This window comes from Homalodisca vitripennis, chromosome X (assembly GCF_021130785.1).
Source record: "Homalodisca vitripennis isolate AUS2020 chromosome X, UT_GWSS_2.1, whole genome shotgun sequence".
Lineage (NCBI taxonomy): Eukaryota > Metazoa > Arthropoda > Insecta > Hemiptera > Cicadellidae > Homalodisca > Homalodisca vitripennis.
This window is the reverse complement of record NC_060215.1, coordinates 63,370,625-63,391,926: the sequence shown is the minus strand read 5'-3', so window position 1 is coordinate 63,391,926 and position 21,302 is coordinate 63,370,625. Positions and strand designations below refer to the sequence as shown.

The 21,302-nt window shown below is 34.9% G+C and overlaps 1 protein-coding gene across 2 annotated transcripts in view; it reads right to left on the bottom strand.

The window, feature by feature from the left end:
• LOC124369084 overlaps nt 1–10,889 on the bottom strand; it is a 72,188-nt gene extending 61,299 nt beyond the window's left edge. For both annotated transcript variants that reach the window (XM_046826802.1, XM_046826803.1), the window contains exon 1: nt 10,754–10,889. In XM_046826802.1, the coding sequence (XP_046682758.1) occupies nt 10,754–10,814 (61 nt within the window). In that variant the 5' untranslated portion in view covers nt 10,815–10,889. The remainder of the gene's footprint in view (nt 1–10,753) is intronic.
• Nucleotides 10,890–21,302: the final 10,413 nt, after the last annotated feature.

Genomic DNA, 21,302 nt, shown 5'->3' with positions numbered 1-21,302 from the left:
TAATGAACAGTCCGATCTTTGTTCTCTTGGGTACACAATTTATAACTAGGAGCCAATCAGAAAAGAAGTTGTTCTCATTTTTGTGACTTTTACACACTTAAACCTGTTTGATTGAAAGGTTTGAAATCAAATATATACTGAGTTTAATATTCCATAGAGTCTCGATCTGTGATTTGTTTATCTCTGGATAACTCTGGACCAGACTTCTTGATACTTGACGTCTTTGACTAGTAAAACCTGATAGACTGTGTCAGATTTTGTTATAAACTTTTTGACATTATTTTATAACAATTTTGTCAAGTAAAAACTATATACCGTACACTATTTACAATATGTTTATTGTGGTAGGACTAGAACAGTGGCTTATCTTCAAGTTCCTTGAGGGCATATTTAAGCCTTCTTGTAAGTCTGGACCATATGGCTTCCCTGAACTTCGTAGTGCTCATGTTACAGATACTATCCGATAGACTGTTGTATAGTTTGACCGTTGCTATTGGAAAACTGTTTAATGATTTTTACAGTCTAAACTGTAGGGAGATTAAGCATGGCGGGTGCTGTAGTCATAAACTTCTTGTCTTCTCCCAAACAGATTCATTCTCCTTTATGTATATAAGCGAGTTCACTATATATGGCCTTGAACTGTTAATATCCTGTGGTATTTGAAAATAGGCCTACAATGCTCAAGATGGTCTGATGATGTCATGATATGCAGCACCTTCTTTTGGAGAATAAGTATCCTGCTGCTTGCTGATACATGACCCCAGAGCAGAATACCATAGGTTACATGGGTGTGAAAAAGTGCATAGTACACTGTTACCATGTACCGCTCTGGTACCACATTTCTCAGTTTTCTCAGCAAGAAGATAACCCTGGAAAGTTTTGTGCAGACTTTGTCTATGTGGCAATTCCAATTTAACTTTGGGTCCATCCAGAAACCGAGTAATTTAACAGCCTTCTTACTCTAAGACATCTCCATTTTTTAGAATACAGAATAGCAGTTGTGTTTTTTCTTCATTTCATTTTAGTTTGTTTGAGGTGAACCACCTCTTGGCATCTTCTAATACGTCTTCAGCTTCCTGAAGCACTAAGTGTTTCAACTTTCCTACGGACATTCTATGCTTGACTTCTCTACTTCCTGAAGTAGTCTCACTAAGCTATACCCTTTTTTGTCTATTTTCGACATAGGTCGAAATGGTTTTGTGAACAGTTAATTCGATCCCATAGGATTTTAGCTAGCTAAGTAGAATTCTATGCGATACACAATCTACTGTTTAACTCAGATCGTAGAATACAAGGGCCATGGAGTCACCACCCTCAAAAGCTTCCATTATCTTAGCTGTGGATAATTAGGCAATGGTTGTGGAATGTCCACTCCTGAAGCCATGTTGAGTGGTGCTGAGCAGTTTGTTGTATTCAAAGAAATCAAAAAACTGTTTTTTCATTACTGACACCATGACCTTAGACACTACTGGCAGAACCGAAACAGACCTGTAATTCACTAGTTCCTCAGGATTTCCTTTCTTGTTCATGGGAACCGTCCGTTTTAATCTTCTAAGCATCCGGAAAAATTCCTTGAGTAAGATATTTGTTGATTTCTGCTGACAGAGGGTTTGCTACTTCATGAATCACCGCTTTCAAAACAAAGCAAGGAACACCATATATATCCGGACTTCTAGAGTTCTTTAGGCTTTTTACTATTTTTATCATATCTAGTGGCCACACCACAACCATTAGTCTAATATAGGCCTAGGCCTATTCTCAATATGCAGCAGGTTGAAGTCCATTTCCGTATGGTTTCTCACTATCTATTTAAAAGCCTCTATGAAAAAATGGTTTATGCTATTGGGACTTTCTGAGCAAGAAACATATGGCTTTTTGGAACTGTGTGAGTTTATAATATCCCAGGTAGGTTTACACATATTGGAGGATGACCTGACGGTGTGTGTATGTTGAAGCCCTTCTTAGCTTCTGTTACTTTCAATCTGTACTGTCTATTTGTTTTACAATATAATGCATAATACTCATCACAGTCTTTTATTGAAACTGTTGGTTTGGAAAGGTGATTTAGGAGAACTACTATGTTTTTAAGCCTACATAACTTTGCAGTATACAAAGTTCCCTCCTTAAACTTGTGTTTAGTTCCGTTTTCGGGGTTTTTCTTATAAGGTTTTAATGGAAAAAGTATGTGAGAAATACATATAGAAAATTGTAATTAAAGATTTGAAAAACTCTCAAAGGATTGTTCAAGTAATTAGTGGTCATTCACTTTTAATAGGCCAGTTTACGCTTTTTAGAGCCCTCCTTCAGTAAAGGCAGCTGTTCAACCTTGATGGCATGCTTTGGAAAACTTGTCATGCCATAAGACTGCTTCGGGTTTATCGTTTCCCAAGCTCGACTTTATTGTTATAACAACTGCTCTAAGGATCCGCAATCATAGGTTCAATGACCTTCACCTTGTAATCCCAAGAATCAAAACTGTAGCCATGTAATCCAGACAACACCACTCAGACACACAAAAACAACACTACAACAAAAATAACACAACACTCATTCACAGAAAATCCCTCTTTCTTTCTTTGTAAAGCAATATTTCTGCACATATAAACTATTAACCCTTTAAGCACTGTCAATTCCAAGCTTATAACAGGTCACCTCTCTCAGTGCCAAGCACTCTTTTGGTATTTGTGAAGCTGTTCAGCTAAATAATTTATAACTTTTGCAAAAAATAAACATAATGAGATGGTTTGTTGTTATTATATAAGGGGGAAATAGACCATAAAGAAAAGCCACAAATATCCAATAATTTTATTTTTGTCACACAAGGCCTTTCGACATCAAAGATGCCATCATCAGGTGTGAATCAACAATTTGAAACAATATAAATATTTTACAATTTAAAACCATTATCAGCTGAATAAAACTTAATACAAGATTTGTTTAATTAAAATTAAAATTAAATAAATATTAATACATGTATGAAGGTTTGGGTCAAAAGGAATTTTTAAAGGAAGGGTGAATTTTGAATCGGTCCAAAATCATTGTTTAATATTTTATCTTTGTGTTTTTTTATGGATAACGTTTCATAAGCACTGAGTTCTTCTTGTTTATGGACTTGTTTTTTATAATGTGAAGTTTTTAAAGGTGTGATTTGTTTCTAATGCATGTTTGGCAATAGCTGATTTTTTAACTTTTCCGTATTTATAATAATTATCTTTCGTGTTCTTTAAATATTTTTTTAATGGTTCTTTTTGTCTGGCCAATATAAATCTTATCACAATCTTCACAGTTAATTTTGTAAATCCCACTTTTATTTTCATCTAAAATTTTATCTTTTGGATTTCCAATTAGATTATTTAGCTTATCCGTTGTGCAAAATGTTATGTTCATGTCACCATTTTTTCTAAATACTTTTTTAATTTATTAGATTAGATTAGAGGCTTTCAGATTGACTTCCTTTCTATGTTAATGATAAATATTAATTTATGAAAAGATTAGTTTCAGCAAAAAACTCCGTCAAGACCGAGGATCAGTACCTCACTAGGAAATTACAGCATAAAAGACAAAAGAAATGTATAAGTAATAGTGGTTTGCCATACTTTATTAAAATTAGGCTTTCATCATTGTAAAAAAAGCACTCATATCATTTTCTAAAAATGAATTTTTAATTTGATTAAATAAACTGTGTATATAAAAATACACATTTGTACCACATATCTAGTGCATTATATATTTAAGGAAGAGCTTTCTCAATATTTTGTAAGATGGCCATGGTCCTGAACTGTTAATGGAACCCTAGTATTTGATTAGGAATGTGAATGATAAGGAAAGTAAGCCTGGTTAAAAATCCTTTACTCTTTGTCGCTATTCCCCTTCATATTTTGGTAAATACAAAGTATTAAAATATTATAATTCTTATTCAACTGCTAACAATCCCTCTCAGGGGCTTTACCAAGCTCACCGAATGCATTGTATACTACCAAATTTTATTTTTTATTTATTTAAAAGGATCCCTTCAATATTTTTTATGAGGACTCCAAAACAGTTATTGTGTTCAAAATTTCAAATTCAGGAAAACATGAAAGATAAGGAATCAAGAGAAAATGAATGGGTAACTATATATAATTAATTTTCAGTCACTATCTGTCATTTGAGAGGATCTCAAGTGATAAAATTACACGGCCCGACACTGGCGGGAGTATTCAGTTTCTATGGGAGCTCTAACAAACCCTTTGGTCTCGGGGACACGCTGGCGATTGCCGACTGGCTGACCTGGCCAGACTGCCCTTGTGTATGGAAACCAAATACAAGTTTCAAAAACGATAATATTAAGCTATACATTATTGGGACCAAAATTACTATATGTACGTTTTCAGCTAAACATTAAAAGAATTACCTAACCGTTATTGAAAAACCATAATTACAGTGGAGGATCCTCGATATATAGAACCTCAAGGGGATATATAGAACTTCGATATATTGAGAATTTCTATAAAATAAGGTTTGATACATCAAGGCTGTTCGGGGCAGACTTCGATATACAGAGTGTTCACAAGAGGGTCTTACAAACTTCTGTGGATGAGTTATGACAAATAAGAGAAAATCTGAAAAAAATATTTGTACAATTTGATTTAATATTAACAAAATGGCATCTGATAAAAATGTTTAAAGTCAAATACAAAAGATAACTGGTATAGTTATAAAACATTTACTAGATAGGTACCAACTATTTTGTGATTTTTATAACAATTCCAATGGTAATTGACTCAATAAAATTCGTCAACGCATAAGCGAACACAACTACTTTAGAGGTATGCTTGCACAAGCTAGAAACAACAAACAGCTAATGCCTTTCAGCTGTGACATGTTTTTTTTTGCTCCGGGTATAATATAACCTATGTGCAAAGTTTGGTATCTGTAGCTTCACTAGTTCTAGAGATAACTGTTTTATTAAAAAAAAAAACACACACAAAATGTTGGCTAGCGGCCAAAAGATACATTTCTTGACCCATGTGTATAAAACATATTTTGTTTGGAATCATGAGAACATCAGCCACAGAACTCTGTGACACCCTTTTGTGAACACCCTATATAGAGGTTTACAGTTTTTGTTCTGTTACTCATTATATTAAGGTTAAAGCAAGTAACTTTGTTATATAGAGGTCAACAACAATAACAATAATAATGTAGGCTTGGTTATGAATACTTTATCAGAAAATACGTACTAAGAAATTATAAAAAGTATTGTACATAAAATTAAATTTGCTCGAATCGCAGTAACGTCCAAATCAAACTGAGAGAGGAATGGTGATTCACCATTGGCGACAACAGAAAACAAAGTAGTCTTGACATGTAAAATACAGTTTGTTGTGCTGATAAACTGAAAGTTTAAGTTAGATAGGTTAACAGTAGGTAAAATTAAGGGTGAAAATTCGATATATACTGGGGTTTACATTTAACATTTCATATATAGAGGTAAAATTAGCATTGAAATAAACGGCACATTTGAGGAGAATGACAAAACTTTGATTTATCAATGAATTCGATATATTGAGGTTCAATAAATCAAGGTTCCACTGTATACTGAATAAATGTATTATTGATGTCTTATTGTTGTGTTGGTTTATCTTATCTCAACAGGCGAAGGTCATGTCAGGTGGTTGATCAAAGTATACTTTCTTCTTGCCTAGGGCAGTTGGCCCTTGGGGTAGGTCATTGGCCCTTAGGTAGGGTAGGTTGGAGCATGTACATGACAAATAGGTACGTTTTTTTTAAGACAATGATAGGGTAGGATATTCTAATATTTGCTAGGATAGGATAATTTTATGATACGAGTATGTCGGGTTAAGAATGGGTTGGGTAGGATATGTTATTACACATGTGGGACAGTTATGGTTAGTAGGTCAGTTTCAGTTATTTTTAGCCTAAATGTGCAAAAAGTAAGTGTACATTTACATTTTCTAAGTATAAAATCAAATAAAAATGCCTTCTATATTGTTATTGCTGAGAAGATTATTTAATTATTTAATTACATATGGGTTCTAATAGAATAAATAAACAATTTCCATTAAAATATTGTATTATTTACAATAGTGATTTATGTGAAACCGGAAGAAATATGCATTGATGGTTTTATGTAATTTAAAAAATATTGGCAACAAAAGGGTTTAATTTTTTTATTAATCATGAAATTTATGGGTTTTTTTAACTTGTACGAGAATATTTGTACAATCCACTATGTCTCATCTATGAAAAAAAACTAACTGGCAAACAGATACATATACCAACATATAGTAGAGCATTGTAGGGTGATAGAATAAAACTATCTCAATGGTGAAAAACCCCATATGATTCTTAGACAACTTCCATTCTTCTTAAATTAATGTATACTTTCTTTAAGAGTAGTGAACAGGGAAGGCTAAAGTACACAGTCCAGGGTTAAGCTAGGGTATGACATGGGATAATTATAGCAAGTTGATACACTAAACAGTCCTTGACAGAGAACACTATATACCTATTTCATGCTCTACTGCAAAGTACTATCAAGTAAAACTCAGTAATCTGGGCTGTATTTTGGATTGATTTACATTTTCAGTCCATTTCTCTCAGTTATAAAAGCACTTGCTCCAGAAATAATATTCAATATATCAACTATAATTTTTAATACCTAGTTTTTATTTTTTATTGGGGCCTACATAACATATTAGCCGGCTGAAGTTAATTTATATATAGTTTTGATCTTCTGATTGAACATTTAATTGATTTTGGGTAGTTTTACAATCATCATATTTTAAACAAGAGGAGATCAGGATTTCTTTTCTCACATAAAAACCTTTAAACTAAGCTATTAGACCAAAAAAGTATCAAGTTAAACCTATTTCATATTAGATGGTGACTCCTACATTCTGGGTTTTGATATATTTCCTTTGAGTCAATAGGTTTTTATTCTTAATTTGTTTTCCTATGTTTTGGGATAAAATAATGTCATTCACAGAATCACCTTTGATATAAAGGAGATGCTAGTGTCCCATTTCATTAAGAAAATTCGTTGATTTTTACCCAGTGTTTTTTTAATTCTTTCCCTCTGTTATTTTAGGATAGGCTTACTAAATTAAGTACATGTTTAAAACATTCAAAATTGTATAAATTATTTTAAATGAGGCTATGGAGCCTTCACATCCAATTTGTTTCTAGAGGAAAGGGTTACATGATGTGTTATTTAAGAGCATTCGAATAAAATAGAATAGAATAGATTAGAATAGAATAGAATATATTTATTTCCTCAAAATACAATAAATATTTACAAGTTATTCATTTTTACATAGAAAAAATTCAAAACTAAAACTAAAACTCAAATGTCTTGTTGCCAGGTTTTTTAGGCTACATAAGTCCTACTTAAAAATAAACTTAAATTCAATTAAATGCCAGTTTAATTTATAGTTTTAAAACAAAATAAAAATATGTTATTAATATATTTGAGGAAATAATAGGGCCTCCAAGGCTAAGCCTGTTTGGAGGTTCCATAAATGTATTTTTACAAATTTTTACAAGAATCCAGCTTCAGAATTACAAAAACATAAAATTCAACTTCTCACTCATAAACAATCAAAACAAAACACGCATCTATTTAATATGGTTAAATTGTGCCATATAATGTAAAATAAAATAACTCCTTGTAAAATATACATTCACACACATATCCATATGTACATACATACACACATACATACATATATATACAAATAACAATAAAATAATATTAATACAGCTACTACGAATATTGAAATATAAGAAATCAAACAATTAAATAACAATACCCTGCTGCAATTGTTGCTACTACAACTTTAATTTACTTCATCCAGGAATCTCTAGCAGTTTTTTAATCTCTTTTATACTAAATAACCAATTGTTAAGTCTTTTTACGAATATATTTACATTTTTAGAAGTTTTAATACTATCTGGTAATTTATTATAAATCCTAGGTGCAACAAAAATATAGGATTTCGTAAAAAAGGTTGTACAAGGTTTTGGGACAAAAAATGCATTTCTATTCCTAAGTCTATGCTTGTATGCATTATTATCACAAGGCATGCTTCCATTCTTTTTATAGAAAAGTTTCATTACATTATAGACAAACATGTACTGTAATGGAAGTATTTTTAAATGTTCAAAAATAGGACGTGAAAACTCAGTTCTATTTTTAAAGGATATTAATCTTATGATATGTTTTTGCAGAATGTATAATGGCTTAATGTTTGAAAAATATGTCCCTCCCCAAAAAGCTATTCCAAATTCTATTCTACTTTGGACCAAAGCAAAATATAACATTCGTAACAATGTTTCATTACACATTTCTCGTAAAAAATAAAAGTATCTCAAAATATTGTTTAAATTGTTTTTTAATTTATTAATATGAATTTTCTAGTTTATTCTTTCGTCAAGATGAATTCCTAAATATTTAATGTATTCCGCTCTTTCCACAACAGCACATTTACCCGTCCCACAAACTCCCTGATAAATAAGACAGTTAGCACACTTATATTCCAGATTAATATCAAAAATAATGTTCTTCTTTACATTAAAATTCATGTACTTGGTTTTCTCTGCACTTAACAGCATATTATTATTAGTAAACCACCATTGAATTGCCTTAAGATCGTTTTGCATTGATGATTGAACCAGATCCCAACTTCTACCAACATAGCAAAGGGAAGTGTCATCGGCAAATGATGTAACTTTTCCTTGAAATCTGGCATTACATAGATCATTTATATAAATTATGAAAAGGGTTGCTCCCAGAACAGAGCCCTGAGGAACCCCTTGCTTTATTATACCCATTTCACTGATGTACAAATTTATTTTAACACACTGTTTTCTTTCTAGTAAATAACTCCTAAACCATTTAAGACTAACACCCCTTATTCCACTTTTATAAAATTTGTCTAACAGAATACCATGATCAACAGTGTCGAAAGCCTTTCTTATATCTACAACCCACTGACACATTGATCCCATTATAGCATTCAAATAAAGACACTTGAAAAAATCAAATTCATTAGTTTGTAGAAATATTTATGTGTGGGCATAAGCGTCCAACACTTGAATGATCGATATCGAATCACGATTAGAACAGTTTAAATGCTGTCAGACATGTTGTTAAATAATTGTAAGTGCTATGCTGCTCAAACTTAGTATAAACAAAGTTGTATTGTTTTCTATAATCTAAAATGCATACATTTCTTTGAGATATAAAAGAATAGCTTCACTATAGTACAATCTTAAAATTCTATAACATAATTCAGTTAGACATTATTGATCCAAATTAATTCAAAGAAATTTAAATCATGTGTATGGTATTTGAGCAATGGCCGTTATAGATGGGAAATACTGTTGTTTGTCAATAACCTATTACAAAAAAAAATGTTTAAATATTACGTAACCTGTACCAGTAACCTGTTACCATGGTAACAGGTTAGTATACAAAAATTTAATTAACTCAATAAAATGTAACTGACTGATGAAATTATAAATGGGTTAATGCAAATTTTCACTATACAACACAATTATTGGATACTACAAAATCCTTATCTACTATTTGTTTTTAGGCTATAAATACGTACATATTATAAATATAAAAAGTTAAAGATAACCTTTACAAGTGCTCATGTAATCTGAGCTTGAATTTGGGTACCAAGCCAAAGGCACCACCAAAGCACACACTGACAGCCAGGGGCATTTCTGATCGGTATTTTCCCCACCTCAGATCATGTCCCAGATCGTCCAACTTGTCTTGACGTCAGATCACGTTGTACGATCTAGGACGTGATTTGAGGTCAGAGAAATACCGATAAGAAATGTTCCGGCCATCAGTGCGGGCTTCGGTGGCGCCTGGCGCCCCTGCACTTCTGGCAAAATAAGAAAAAAAATCCCTTGAGATGGTATTCAAATTCAAGCTCAGATCATGTGAGCACTTGTAAAGATAATTTTTAACTTTGATACTACTAACATATTTATGAAAACCTCATCTAAACCTATTTATATCGCATAATAACATTCCATAGTGTAATATTTCCATTCCTAGCCTCATTGCCTGCACGAAATGGCCTCGGCTGTTACTGGTTCCTGAGTAACCTAAAACCAGAAAATCTTTTTGATGACAGCAAATCATTCAGCCCAGCTGTTACTGAAATAACAGTATCCCGGTAACAAGTTACCATTCATTTACTTGTTACTGACACTAATACTGCCCATATATAATGGCAAAATGTACAATGGTTATGTACATGTTTTATTTGTGTCAGACATGTTTATCCTTCAAAATAGCAAAATGTCAATAAATGTTATACTGTTTTGTTTGTTATATTTATAAATATACATTGCCTAGATTGTTTTTTATTTACCACAACATTATTACTTTTTATACTCAATTTGAAATGCCTATAACGTAATTTGGTTGAAGTAATTATATAGAGGATTCTTTATTCATAAATATCTATTCCAGCATGGGATGATTATACTGCAGCCAAATTTTTAGTATCAGAAACTGGGGGAGTCACCTACAAAATTAGTCCAAGTATTTTATTTAAGATTACAATGTATTAATAGGTACCACATAACGAAAAACAGTATATTGTATACCAGCCTATAAGTTAGGTTCAAATTATATCTTTCAGTCTTTGACATAAAATATTGTTCATAAAACTACAATGTCAGAAACATATTTTGAACTTAGAGATTAAAACACTTAATATCTTACCAGAAACAGTACAAGATACTGTCACCCACTGTAATAAAACTAAAAAAATAACTATTAGCATGTTTGTAAACAACCCAACATGTGTATTGGTTATGTTATGATACTGTTGTAATTCTCAATGTGAATGTACGAAGCAATCAAGACTATGTTTTTCAGTTGACAGTGACACAGAGGCTAGCTTAATAATATCACATGAAACCTCTAGTGTTCATTCGTTATTGTTTATATTTAGGTTAATCTTACCTACTGTAGTTATTAATATACGTGAAAAATGAAAATGTACCATATATTGAAATGTATTCAATTATTTGATAACCCTTTTTACCAAAATTTAATTTGTATTGGCATTATCTTTCCATGTTATTTGTTATTCTTAATCCCACACGAAAACCCAATATGAAATGATTTTACTCGTAGTGTTTCAGTTACTTTCGAGATATCAAGTTTTGTTATACTCTTAGTCTGATTTATATGGTTGATTTTTGTAATAGAAGTGAAATAAACTGATGTGAAAGGATTCGTAACGATTAATTTTCTTTTACAAATCAATGTATAAAACTAGTCATTTCATTTCTTTTACCTAACGAATTAATAAGATGTTTGTAATTTAAGATTGAAACGTTGATTGATCGTTGTTTGTTAGTCTTCCTGGACCTTGCAAAAGCGTTTGATTCCGTAGACAGAAGTAAACTATTACACAAACTGGAATCCATAGGTTGTCGAGGGCTATCCCTATCTTGGTTCCGAAGTTTCCTCTCTGATCGCAAACAGTTTGTCACGGTTTGTGGGGTAGACAGTGGGGAGAGGGCCATTGATTACGGTGTTATTCAGGGAAGTACCCTTGGACCAATTCTCTTTCTTGTTTATATAAACAATGTTGTCAAGTTAAATATATCCGGCCAGTGTTTTTTATTTGCCGACGACACTGTGGTCTTATGTCGGGGTAAAAACTGGGACGATGTCTATAACAATGCGTTACATGATTTGTCTGTTCTTAAAAAGTGGTTTGATCAAAATATTTTATCTCTGAATGTTTCAAAAACGAAATTCATGCCAATCTCACTAACACAGAGATCAGACCCACATTTTAATTCTCTTACTCTGCACACTTGCGGCAGCTGCATTAATACAACTTGCAAATGCGAACAGATTGAAAAAGTGGAGAAATACAAGTATTTAGGTGTAATATTTGATACGAGAATGAAGTGGACTGCCCATGTTGAATATTTAAAAAACAAAATTCGGAAATACATATTTGGATTGAAACAATTACACGGAATATTAACATTTTCTGAAATAAAACTTGTCTATTTTGCGTACTGTCAGTCTTTGTTTTTGGGGGGTATTGTTGCTTGGGGTGGAGCGCTCAGAACAACTTTGGAACCATTATATATAGTCCAAAAATCAATTTTAAAGGCCGCGATTGGAGTTGGTACTAGGTTTCCGACACATGATCTATTTAATATTTTTTAAGTTCTCAGCATAAGACAGCTTTATGTAAAAACCATCTTACTCTACATATTCAAACGACCGAGATTAATATTTAACAATGTATCCCATACATACTCTACACGAACCGCAGAATCGATAGGAATACAGCCACTGCAGCTAAGCAGGTCTTTTTCAACAACAAGTCCATTTTATATTGCGCATATATTATATAGGAATATTCCGAGCTATTTGAGAAACTCTGGAGGATGTTCTGTAAGCTCTTATAAAAAGAGAGTGCATGGCTGGATACTTAGTATTGGCAAAGACGCGGCCGAAAGCGTCGTAGTCTCGGGATACAGATAAGCCTACCTTGACCTCTTCACTGACCTTTACAAACAGTCCACTATCCGTTATCTTACAGTTAATCACATCCTCCGGCGGTTGGCGCGCCTTGTCTGTTGGTTGGGCCTTCGCGGGTGGCTATTGTTGGGCCCGGCGGTGGCTGCTGGACGGTTTGCCAAATCACAGACCGCTGGTGTTGATGAACAGCGGTCGTCGTTGGGCCGGGGCGGTGGTCGCTGGCGGTGGCCCGGTTCGCGGATGTGGTGCGTCGGTCGTACTGTAACGCGTTTCTCGTCGGGCTGGCTCTCTCGTTGGAGCAGAATTATGTCCATAACCACAACATGCATTTTTTTGTTTATTTTATATTACAGACTTTCCTTTTTTTTAATTTTGGATTCCTCTCACCCAATTATTACCAATGAAAATACTCCATACTCGTCATAATGTACCAGACCAATAAATGTCATTTTTAATTTGAACCTCCTCAATATTGTATATTATATTATATTACATTAACAGCTCGCACCCACGCACAGGCTTCAGCCTATGTGGGTGTCAATTTCCTTGAATGTTTGTAAAGTTTATTTTGTAAATTTTTGGAAATAAATCTTTTTGAATTGAATTGAATTGAATTGAAATATAAGTTTGTAGATAAGGAATAAGTGAAGATATCGTGACGATACCAGTTCATAAAGAAATGAAGCAAGGTTGTTACAAACCAAATGAATGACATTCACTGCTGAATTTCCACGCTGATTGAAAATGTGAGTAGTCAAGAATGGGAATGTCTACATTAATGACATTTAAAGCTCTGATATGTCAATTTTCGTTATTTTCTCCTTATATTTTTCTCCATCATACGAAATATCTGTAATAAAATTAAATGTAGCAGCTTATTGTTACGATTTGTGCAGGGAGAATGATACAATCTTAGTTCGCCAATAATAAAGAGGAATTGGTTCGAACAGTTAAGTACTTTCTGCTTGTATTTTAGGTTTAAAGATATTATTACGTTGTCAATCCTTGAATAAGACACTGACATTGTCACTCTTATCTAAGAGATTGGGATTAACATCCCCGTTAACTAATAACAAAAATATTATTCTGTGTATTAACTTTTTATTATGCTTTTTATATTTTAAGATGTGTGTCATATGAATTTAAGTGACAAGTAACCTTTCCATCTGTTAACTTCCCAGTGTCAGACTTGCTATGTTTAAAGCTGTGTGCGTGCGTGCGTGCGTGTGTGCGTGAGTGGTGTAGTGTGTGTCGTGACGCCATACGGAGGATGCGTGAGAGCGGTATCAGGCACGGGGTCACTACATACACGTAGATATAAACGGTGACGATTTAAGTGACTCATTATTCAGACTAACGGTCTGAAGGTGCTTAAAACATGTTACGAACAATTGTAAACTCCTTTAATTTATTTAGTTTAAAAGCTACAGTAGTGAGCGGGTACAAAAACTCTATAGAAGGACTACATGAGTAAATGTTAAGACTCTTTGCTATTAAACATCAAGTCTTTCAATACCTAGTTGCATATTGGTAATCTGAAGGACATTCCAGGTACACTCACAAGATATTTATTTGATACTATTAAGTCTGGAAGTCCAGAGGAAAATGTGAGAAGTTTGCTGTTTACTTAACTTCTTTATTCTTTCGTTAATAATGCAGTTTATATATTTGAATTTGTTTGGGATAGTATTATATTTCCTGACTGTGCCATATTCCCAGTTGAAGTTCAATGTAGACTTAAATCCCTGAATTTGAACTAAGGATGTCTTCTGGTAGAGACAGTGTGACTGCTACTGTAAAACACTACAATTTAAATTAATATTTATCAATAAATTATAAAATCATCCAATGATAAGATAATGCATAAAACATACGTTTATGTTAACAGTAATTAACAGCAGTAATTGCATAGACCTAAGCAACAAAACTTATGCCTCAAAATGTCGTACTCTCAACTCGTGGTTGCTGTTGAAATGCGAATCACATTGAATACGGAGCCCGAGTATAGGTCGGGCTAGCACGCACGCCGTTGTATACGGAGCTCGACCTATACTCGGGCTCCGGTAGTTAATTCAATACGTTTAGGTTTTCGGTACAAAATCGGGTTTAGTTGTTTCAGACTATTTCCCATGTTATATTGTTTATATTTATACGTCTTTTTATGACAAGTAACAGTTTTGCAGCTGTAAAAATAGTATTTTCAACTATTACACAACTGCTTAGTTACGTAACCGACTGACGACGCAATGATGCGAGCATTGTTATTTATAAACAAAGTTCCACTGTTACTGAATAAAGTGATAAATGTTGGTTTAGTGATGGTTTAATTTATTTTATTTGGTTTCTTAGTGATACAAGTTTTACTTTTTCTTGATCGTAGTGTAAAATGAGTAATCATTTAGACAAAATAACAGTGCGCATGATACGTGACATGATGTCAGATTCTGAGCATGATTTGGAGGAGGATGCTCGTACTTTTAATGAAAATAAAAGATCATCTGCGATTCATTTTGAAAGAATCTTGGGTCAAATTTATGACTCTGAATCGTAGGGTGAGTTTCTCAACGACAATGATCCTGATCCAGATTTTGAGGTTAGGCCTAATGATCAAGACGTGAATGTTCCTGAGTATGGTTATGATAGGCCTTCCATTAGTACTAACATGAATAATATCTTTCTGTTATGTTAATTTTATATTAAGAACACATTTATAGAACATTAGGTGGTTAAAAAATAAAACGTTTATACAAAGTTACAATTTTTCAAATTTTATTTTTTCCATTATATTGTTTACTTTATAATGTTGTTCAAATAATTATTTTATCATAAAAATGCACATTTTCTAAAACTGCGTGTTCTCCTCTTTAATTTGCTGTATAATATGTTAGGTTAAAACAATGTCTTCATAATTTAAAAAAAAATTAAAAATCACAAAAAAACGGCCAGTATACTGAGCAAATTCGATGTTATAGGCTCAGGGTTCAATGTGTTAAACACTCTAAACAATTATTTTTTGAGCTAGTAGAATGAGTATCAAAATTTTTAATAATTCAAACCAAGTACACAACCGAGAAGAATGGGACGAACCCACAAAGCAACACACACCTGCTAGAGAGTAGCACTCACACTGCTAGGTGTGAGTGCATTATCATATCTAGTGGGTTTTATTATAATGATGAACTAAGTAAAGACTGTTATTCAATCAGCCCAGGCACCAGAGAAGATTGTATAATGTTTATATTTTCAGTGCTTATTAGCATGTAGGTGACCTATAATATTCAATTCGAGACGTGTTTTGGGTTAATTAAAGCCCATTTTAGTCATGTGGATCACGAATAACTACTAGTCATAAATTTTCTGAGCGCATTCTGTCGGCCTGCTTAAATTATTGATTGGAGTAGACGATGTCACTGCAAATTTAAATTTGCAGTTTTGTATTTCGATAAATAGTTTTTTGGGCATCTATAGTTGCAGTCTGCTGGGTCGTTAGTTGATTTCTGAAGTCGGTCAGTAACTTCGAATCTCCGATTTAATAAATTTAGTGTATAAGGTGCCAACTTAGGAATTGTCAGTGGCAACCCAAATTGGACCAATCTGGAAAAATGCTCATCGTTGTTAACACCAGTACTATGGTTGTTAATTTGGGACAATAATTTAACAATGACACGAGATACGAAGGCACTGTCAGTAAACTACTCAAACAATTTAAAATATAGATAGTGGACTGAAATGGTGATTAAGAACGAAGACGATTTTGGCCGAGCGGTCTAAGTCGTTGGACTTTGGGTCTGAGTTAGAGATAGCGCAGGTTCAAATCCTGTCTGTGACCGTTGCACTTTTTATCAGTACCATCAACCTTGTACTGTATCGACTCTCCCCCTTATTCTGTTTGATAAGATCCTCGCACAGAATAAGGTTTAAAAGGGGATCGGTCTCTCCTTTTTTTTAAAAAAAAGAAGTAGGGAAAATTGTTTGTATGTCAACTTAATACTTGGCAAGATATCAACTATTCGGATAGAGGTAGAGGTAACACAGACAGTTATCAGTTAAGGTAATTTATAATATTATATGTAGTACCTAGGTTGACGTTTTATCACCAAAGGTCTTAAATAAAGTTAAGTAATACAGATCTGTACAACATATTCTGTAAATATTCGCATCCGTAGTGTTAAAGTAACTTCGAATTATTAAAGATTGTAGGTAGGCTAGATATCGCCAAAGGGCTCGGATATAGGTAGAGACTATTCTGTCATAAACAAACTTATGTAATAAGAAGTTGCAATCCCTCTGATAAGGGAATGTAGTACGGCGTGTGAATGAGTGAACTATGATAACTACTGATAGCATATCCAAATACCAGTACATGGTTATACAGAGGTCAAGTTAGGAAGCTTATCGGCAACAATTTTTGGATGCTGCTTAACTTAATGTAGTTAAGTAGCACGTAATGATTAACTACTTACTTCAGTCGGTAGCTATAATATCAGCAATCCAAGTGTGTTAAATCGTTACATACAATGCAGGTCGTAGGTAATAATGATGTGAAGAACGGGTCATTGGAATGAATCGGATAAGATCACTGAAATGAACCGGCTCATTAGCCGTATCTTCAGATCACTGACATCACTCACTCCGTCTGCACGGTTAGATAATATAATGAACCAATTAAAAACAAAATTGTGAATGAATATTCAGCATAAACAATAGTAATCATTGTTTAATTTACGTTATAAAAGTATATTTCCGTAAGAAAAAAAATATTATTGATTCCTACGATGGTAATAATCATCTAATTGATATAAAAAATTATGTCCAGTTTCATTCATTAGTGTATTGTCAGCAATACATTTAATACTATACGATTTTCAATAGCTCTGGAAAGGCTACAGTACAAGCAATAATCCTCTATGAAACAGACAAAGTAGTTGTTATTAACGCCACTAGGTGATGTAGTATCTGAAGTAGTTACTCATTTAACGGCTAGGTTGATACCGCATAATTTTGACTGTAAACAAAATAAAAAAGTATAATAGTAGTTAAATATTTAAAAATTAGAACTGTAAGAGGTTTGTAAATTATTTCCAGATGTATATTTTTTTATAAAAACTCAAACTTCTATTTTGTAAATACTTAAAAAGTTTAGAATGTTACAATTTTACAAACGCTTATCTAAGAAGAAAGAGAGATTTAAATTATGTGCGAGCTAAAGCTCCAGTTACATCACGAAATTACTAAGGTAGAGTTAAGAAGTTGAAGCTTATCGGCGACAATTTTTGGTTGCTGCTTAACTTGTTGTAGTTAAGTAGCACGTAATGGTAAATTATTGGCTTTAGTCGGTAGCTATAATAATAGCAATCTAAGTGTGTTAAATCGTTACAGACAATGCAGGACGTAGGTACTAATGATGAGCAGAACGGGTCGTTGGAATGAATCGGATCATATCACTGAAATGAACCGGCTCGTTAGCCTAGAGCTCCTCATGCGTCACCTGGATGGGATGATCGCAAGCTGCGGAGAGAAAGAAAAGAGGCAGAGCTGAGCAGTACCGATAAATTCCGAAAATTCGATTGGTCGTAGCCAAGCAGTTCCGACAAACCCTGAACATACGGCTGATAGCGACCTCAGTTCGGAACGGTTCTGATTTCTATTATCTATTACGAATGAATGAGTCGTTTTACATCCGAACATATCTGCAAAACGTAGAAATTATATAGAACGTATACTACATTAACGTTTATCGAATTAATTATTTTGATATTGAACTTTCTTTATAACTCCAAAGACACTTGACAAAATGTGAGATGGTGCACAACAAATAAAGTGTTATAATTTCATCATATTCTGCATATAGGCTTAAATTGACTGTAATGTTTTTTTGTTTTATTGGAAAACTATTAAAATTAATAGGGCAAAAACAACATATTATAAAATAGAATCCTTAATTGGTAGTAAATAAATGAATAATTACTGTAGGCTACGCTACAAAAGCTGTAATAAAGAGTTATCACAGAAAGTGTGTTAAGAACTAGGAAATAAATGGATTAAAAAAGAAGCTTGTGCACAAATGTTCAACAACAACATAATTATAGAAATATGACAAAATCAATCTCAACTACCTAACTTACCAAATATAATGTTATAAAACAATGTTATTGGTTTACATTTTAAAATACAAAAGATTCAATTAAAAATCTCAACTTAATGGTTGTTTTTGTATTTTAGAGCCCCTGAATATCATTATTTAACTACTATGCTAAGAACACAAGTCTCGAATATTTTGAAAAGTTTAAATGTTTGCATGCATGAATGATTAAAATCAAATTTGAGTGAATAAGCAAATTAAAAAAGTACAATTAGCTTGAGAATTCACTTGTAAACAAAGAAATTTCTAAATTTTGCGAGTAGGCTTCTTTTTGACCTCCCGGATGTTTAATCCACCCTCGAATGTTTTCTAGCTACGCCACTGTATATAACAAGGTTACTTTATTACATTAAACTTCCTTACGTCTTTTTGAGTCTTTCGATACTCCGTTGTATTGGTGTATTCGTATGTAGACAATATTAATTGCCTGTCATTAATTACGTTGTAAAATCAAGGTTTAATGAAATCAATTTAATTGTGCTGCATCCTGCAACATTCAGCTTGAAAGAGTAATTTAAATATATGTATGCTGTACCTACTACTGAAAGGGGTTTAACTCAGAGTATAAGCTGAAAATACAGTGATACATTTTAATAGGTTTGTCAGGTACTGAACTAAATTAAATCCTAGGGGGGCCTAGGAGACGGGCTGACCTTAGTTCGGGTGATCCCCAATGAACTGGAAAAGTACCTTTCTAGGGGCAGCACCACCAAGGTGTCGAAGGGGGATCCGATTCCAACCAATGGTTGGGCTCGGATAAACGCTTACTTAGCGTCCTGCATGAGGTGGCCCTGCTTTCGACAGAACCCCAGGATCTAGGCTAGTGCCCGAATGTGCACTCTGCGCGGTGACGGCCCTCGGCGCCGCGCAGTAGTAGTGCCAGTCCGGTTATGACCAGTCTCGGCTGGTCTGCCTGGAATCGCACCACACAAATTTGGTTTGATTGAGGGCCCCCAATCCTACGGTGTGAGGCGACCCGTGCCTAAGGCGTGCATGGCGCAGGGGTTGTGTGTCGTAAACGGAGCCCTTGGGGGTTGGGCGCCCCCCAAGCTTAAATAGCCCTACCTGGTCATGCGGGGCTCTGGCTAAATGGACTTTTTATTTCCTCAGTACTCGTGGGACCTTTTATAGATTCTAAAAAAACACACAAAAAACAAAATACCAACAGATCTTGATCTGGAAATACTGCAACAGGAATTTGCATCCGGCAAACAGGCCTTGGATGTATCTGCCTGTTCCTCAAGCGCTACCACCATCGACGATGTTTTAGCAGTCGATAATGCAGGCGAAAAGGTTGAGTCCATGGACACAGACACTGAAGCATGTGTAATGGACTACAACCTCAAGCTCCCTTTTAAATTGCGCAAGCGTTGGGCGATGGAGCAAAAGAATGCTGATGGCACCTGGCTTCCGGACAGTGAATGGAGGAGGCACACGGGCAAAATGTCAGCCAACGAAAGGAGAAAGTTAAAAAAGCAGAGGGAGGTAGCGCCGGAGGCAACTGCAGGTGCTGTCTCTCCTACCAGTGGGAAGAGAGGGCGTTCCGGCGGTTCTTCGGCGGAAAAACCCCTGCCAAAGAGGCGCTCGACCGCACCTCCTGAGCAAGCAGAGCGTGCGAGGAGTACCAATCCCTCAACGGAGGAGGGAGTGGGAGAAACATTCAGAGAGGTTCTGACGGTACACAAGCTTGTCTTGGTCCCTGTGAACTTTCCTGAGAGATGTCTCTTGGAGGATGAGGCTATGGAGCTGCGGGGGTGAATCCTCGACGAGGTTCTCTCAGCATAGGGTGTGTGCCTGCAGTTCAAGAGGTGCTTCCCGGAAAGGGGGGCTCTCGTCATGCTGTGTGGCAATGACGAGACCAGAGATTGGCTGCAGGGTCTGGCTCCAGGGCTGGGGATCGGTGGCCCTGGGGGTATAGGTGTGATCTGTGGGGACTACAAAGAACTCATACGATCTACCAAAGTCTTCCTCAGGGTTGATGGTCCCATGGCTGAGAAGGACTCTGCGACCATTCTTGGGGCTATCAAGAAGCAGAAAGCTGGGATCTCTGTGTCGGACTGGAGGGTTGTTGGAGATGTCCACACAGAAGATTCCAGAACCTTGGTAATTTTGGTAGACGAGCAGTCTTCAGCTACTCTTAAAGGGAGGGGCTGGAAGGTGTTCATTGGTGTGGAGCAGGTCCAGCTGATGACGCGGGCTAGGGCGGCTGATCATAGGGGTCAAGGTCCTTCAGATCAACCTGCAGCACAGTAAAGCTGCCTCAGCTGTATTCTGCAGACCCTTCCTATCAGAAGATTTTCATGTGGCTCTGATACAGGAACCTTGGATCTGCAAGGGAAAAATATCAGGGCTTTCAATGACAGGGGTGAAAATTGGTAGTGCCCAGGTTGAAAATGCTAGAGCATGTATTGTTGTAAGCAACAAGGTGGACAGCATTCCTGTTCTGGAATTTTGTTGCAGGGATCTCGCCACAGTCAGGCTGATGGTGGCTGGGACTGGATGAGCCCTGTTGGTTGCATCATCATACCTACCGTATGATGATGTGGATTCCACGCCCTCCAGGGAACTGCCTGCGTTGGTGGACCATGTTGGGAGGAGTGGATCGGAACTGGTGGT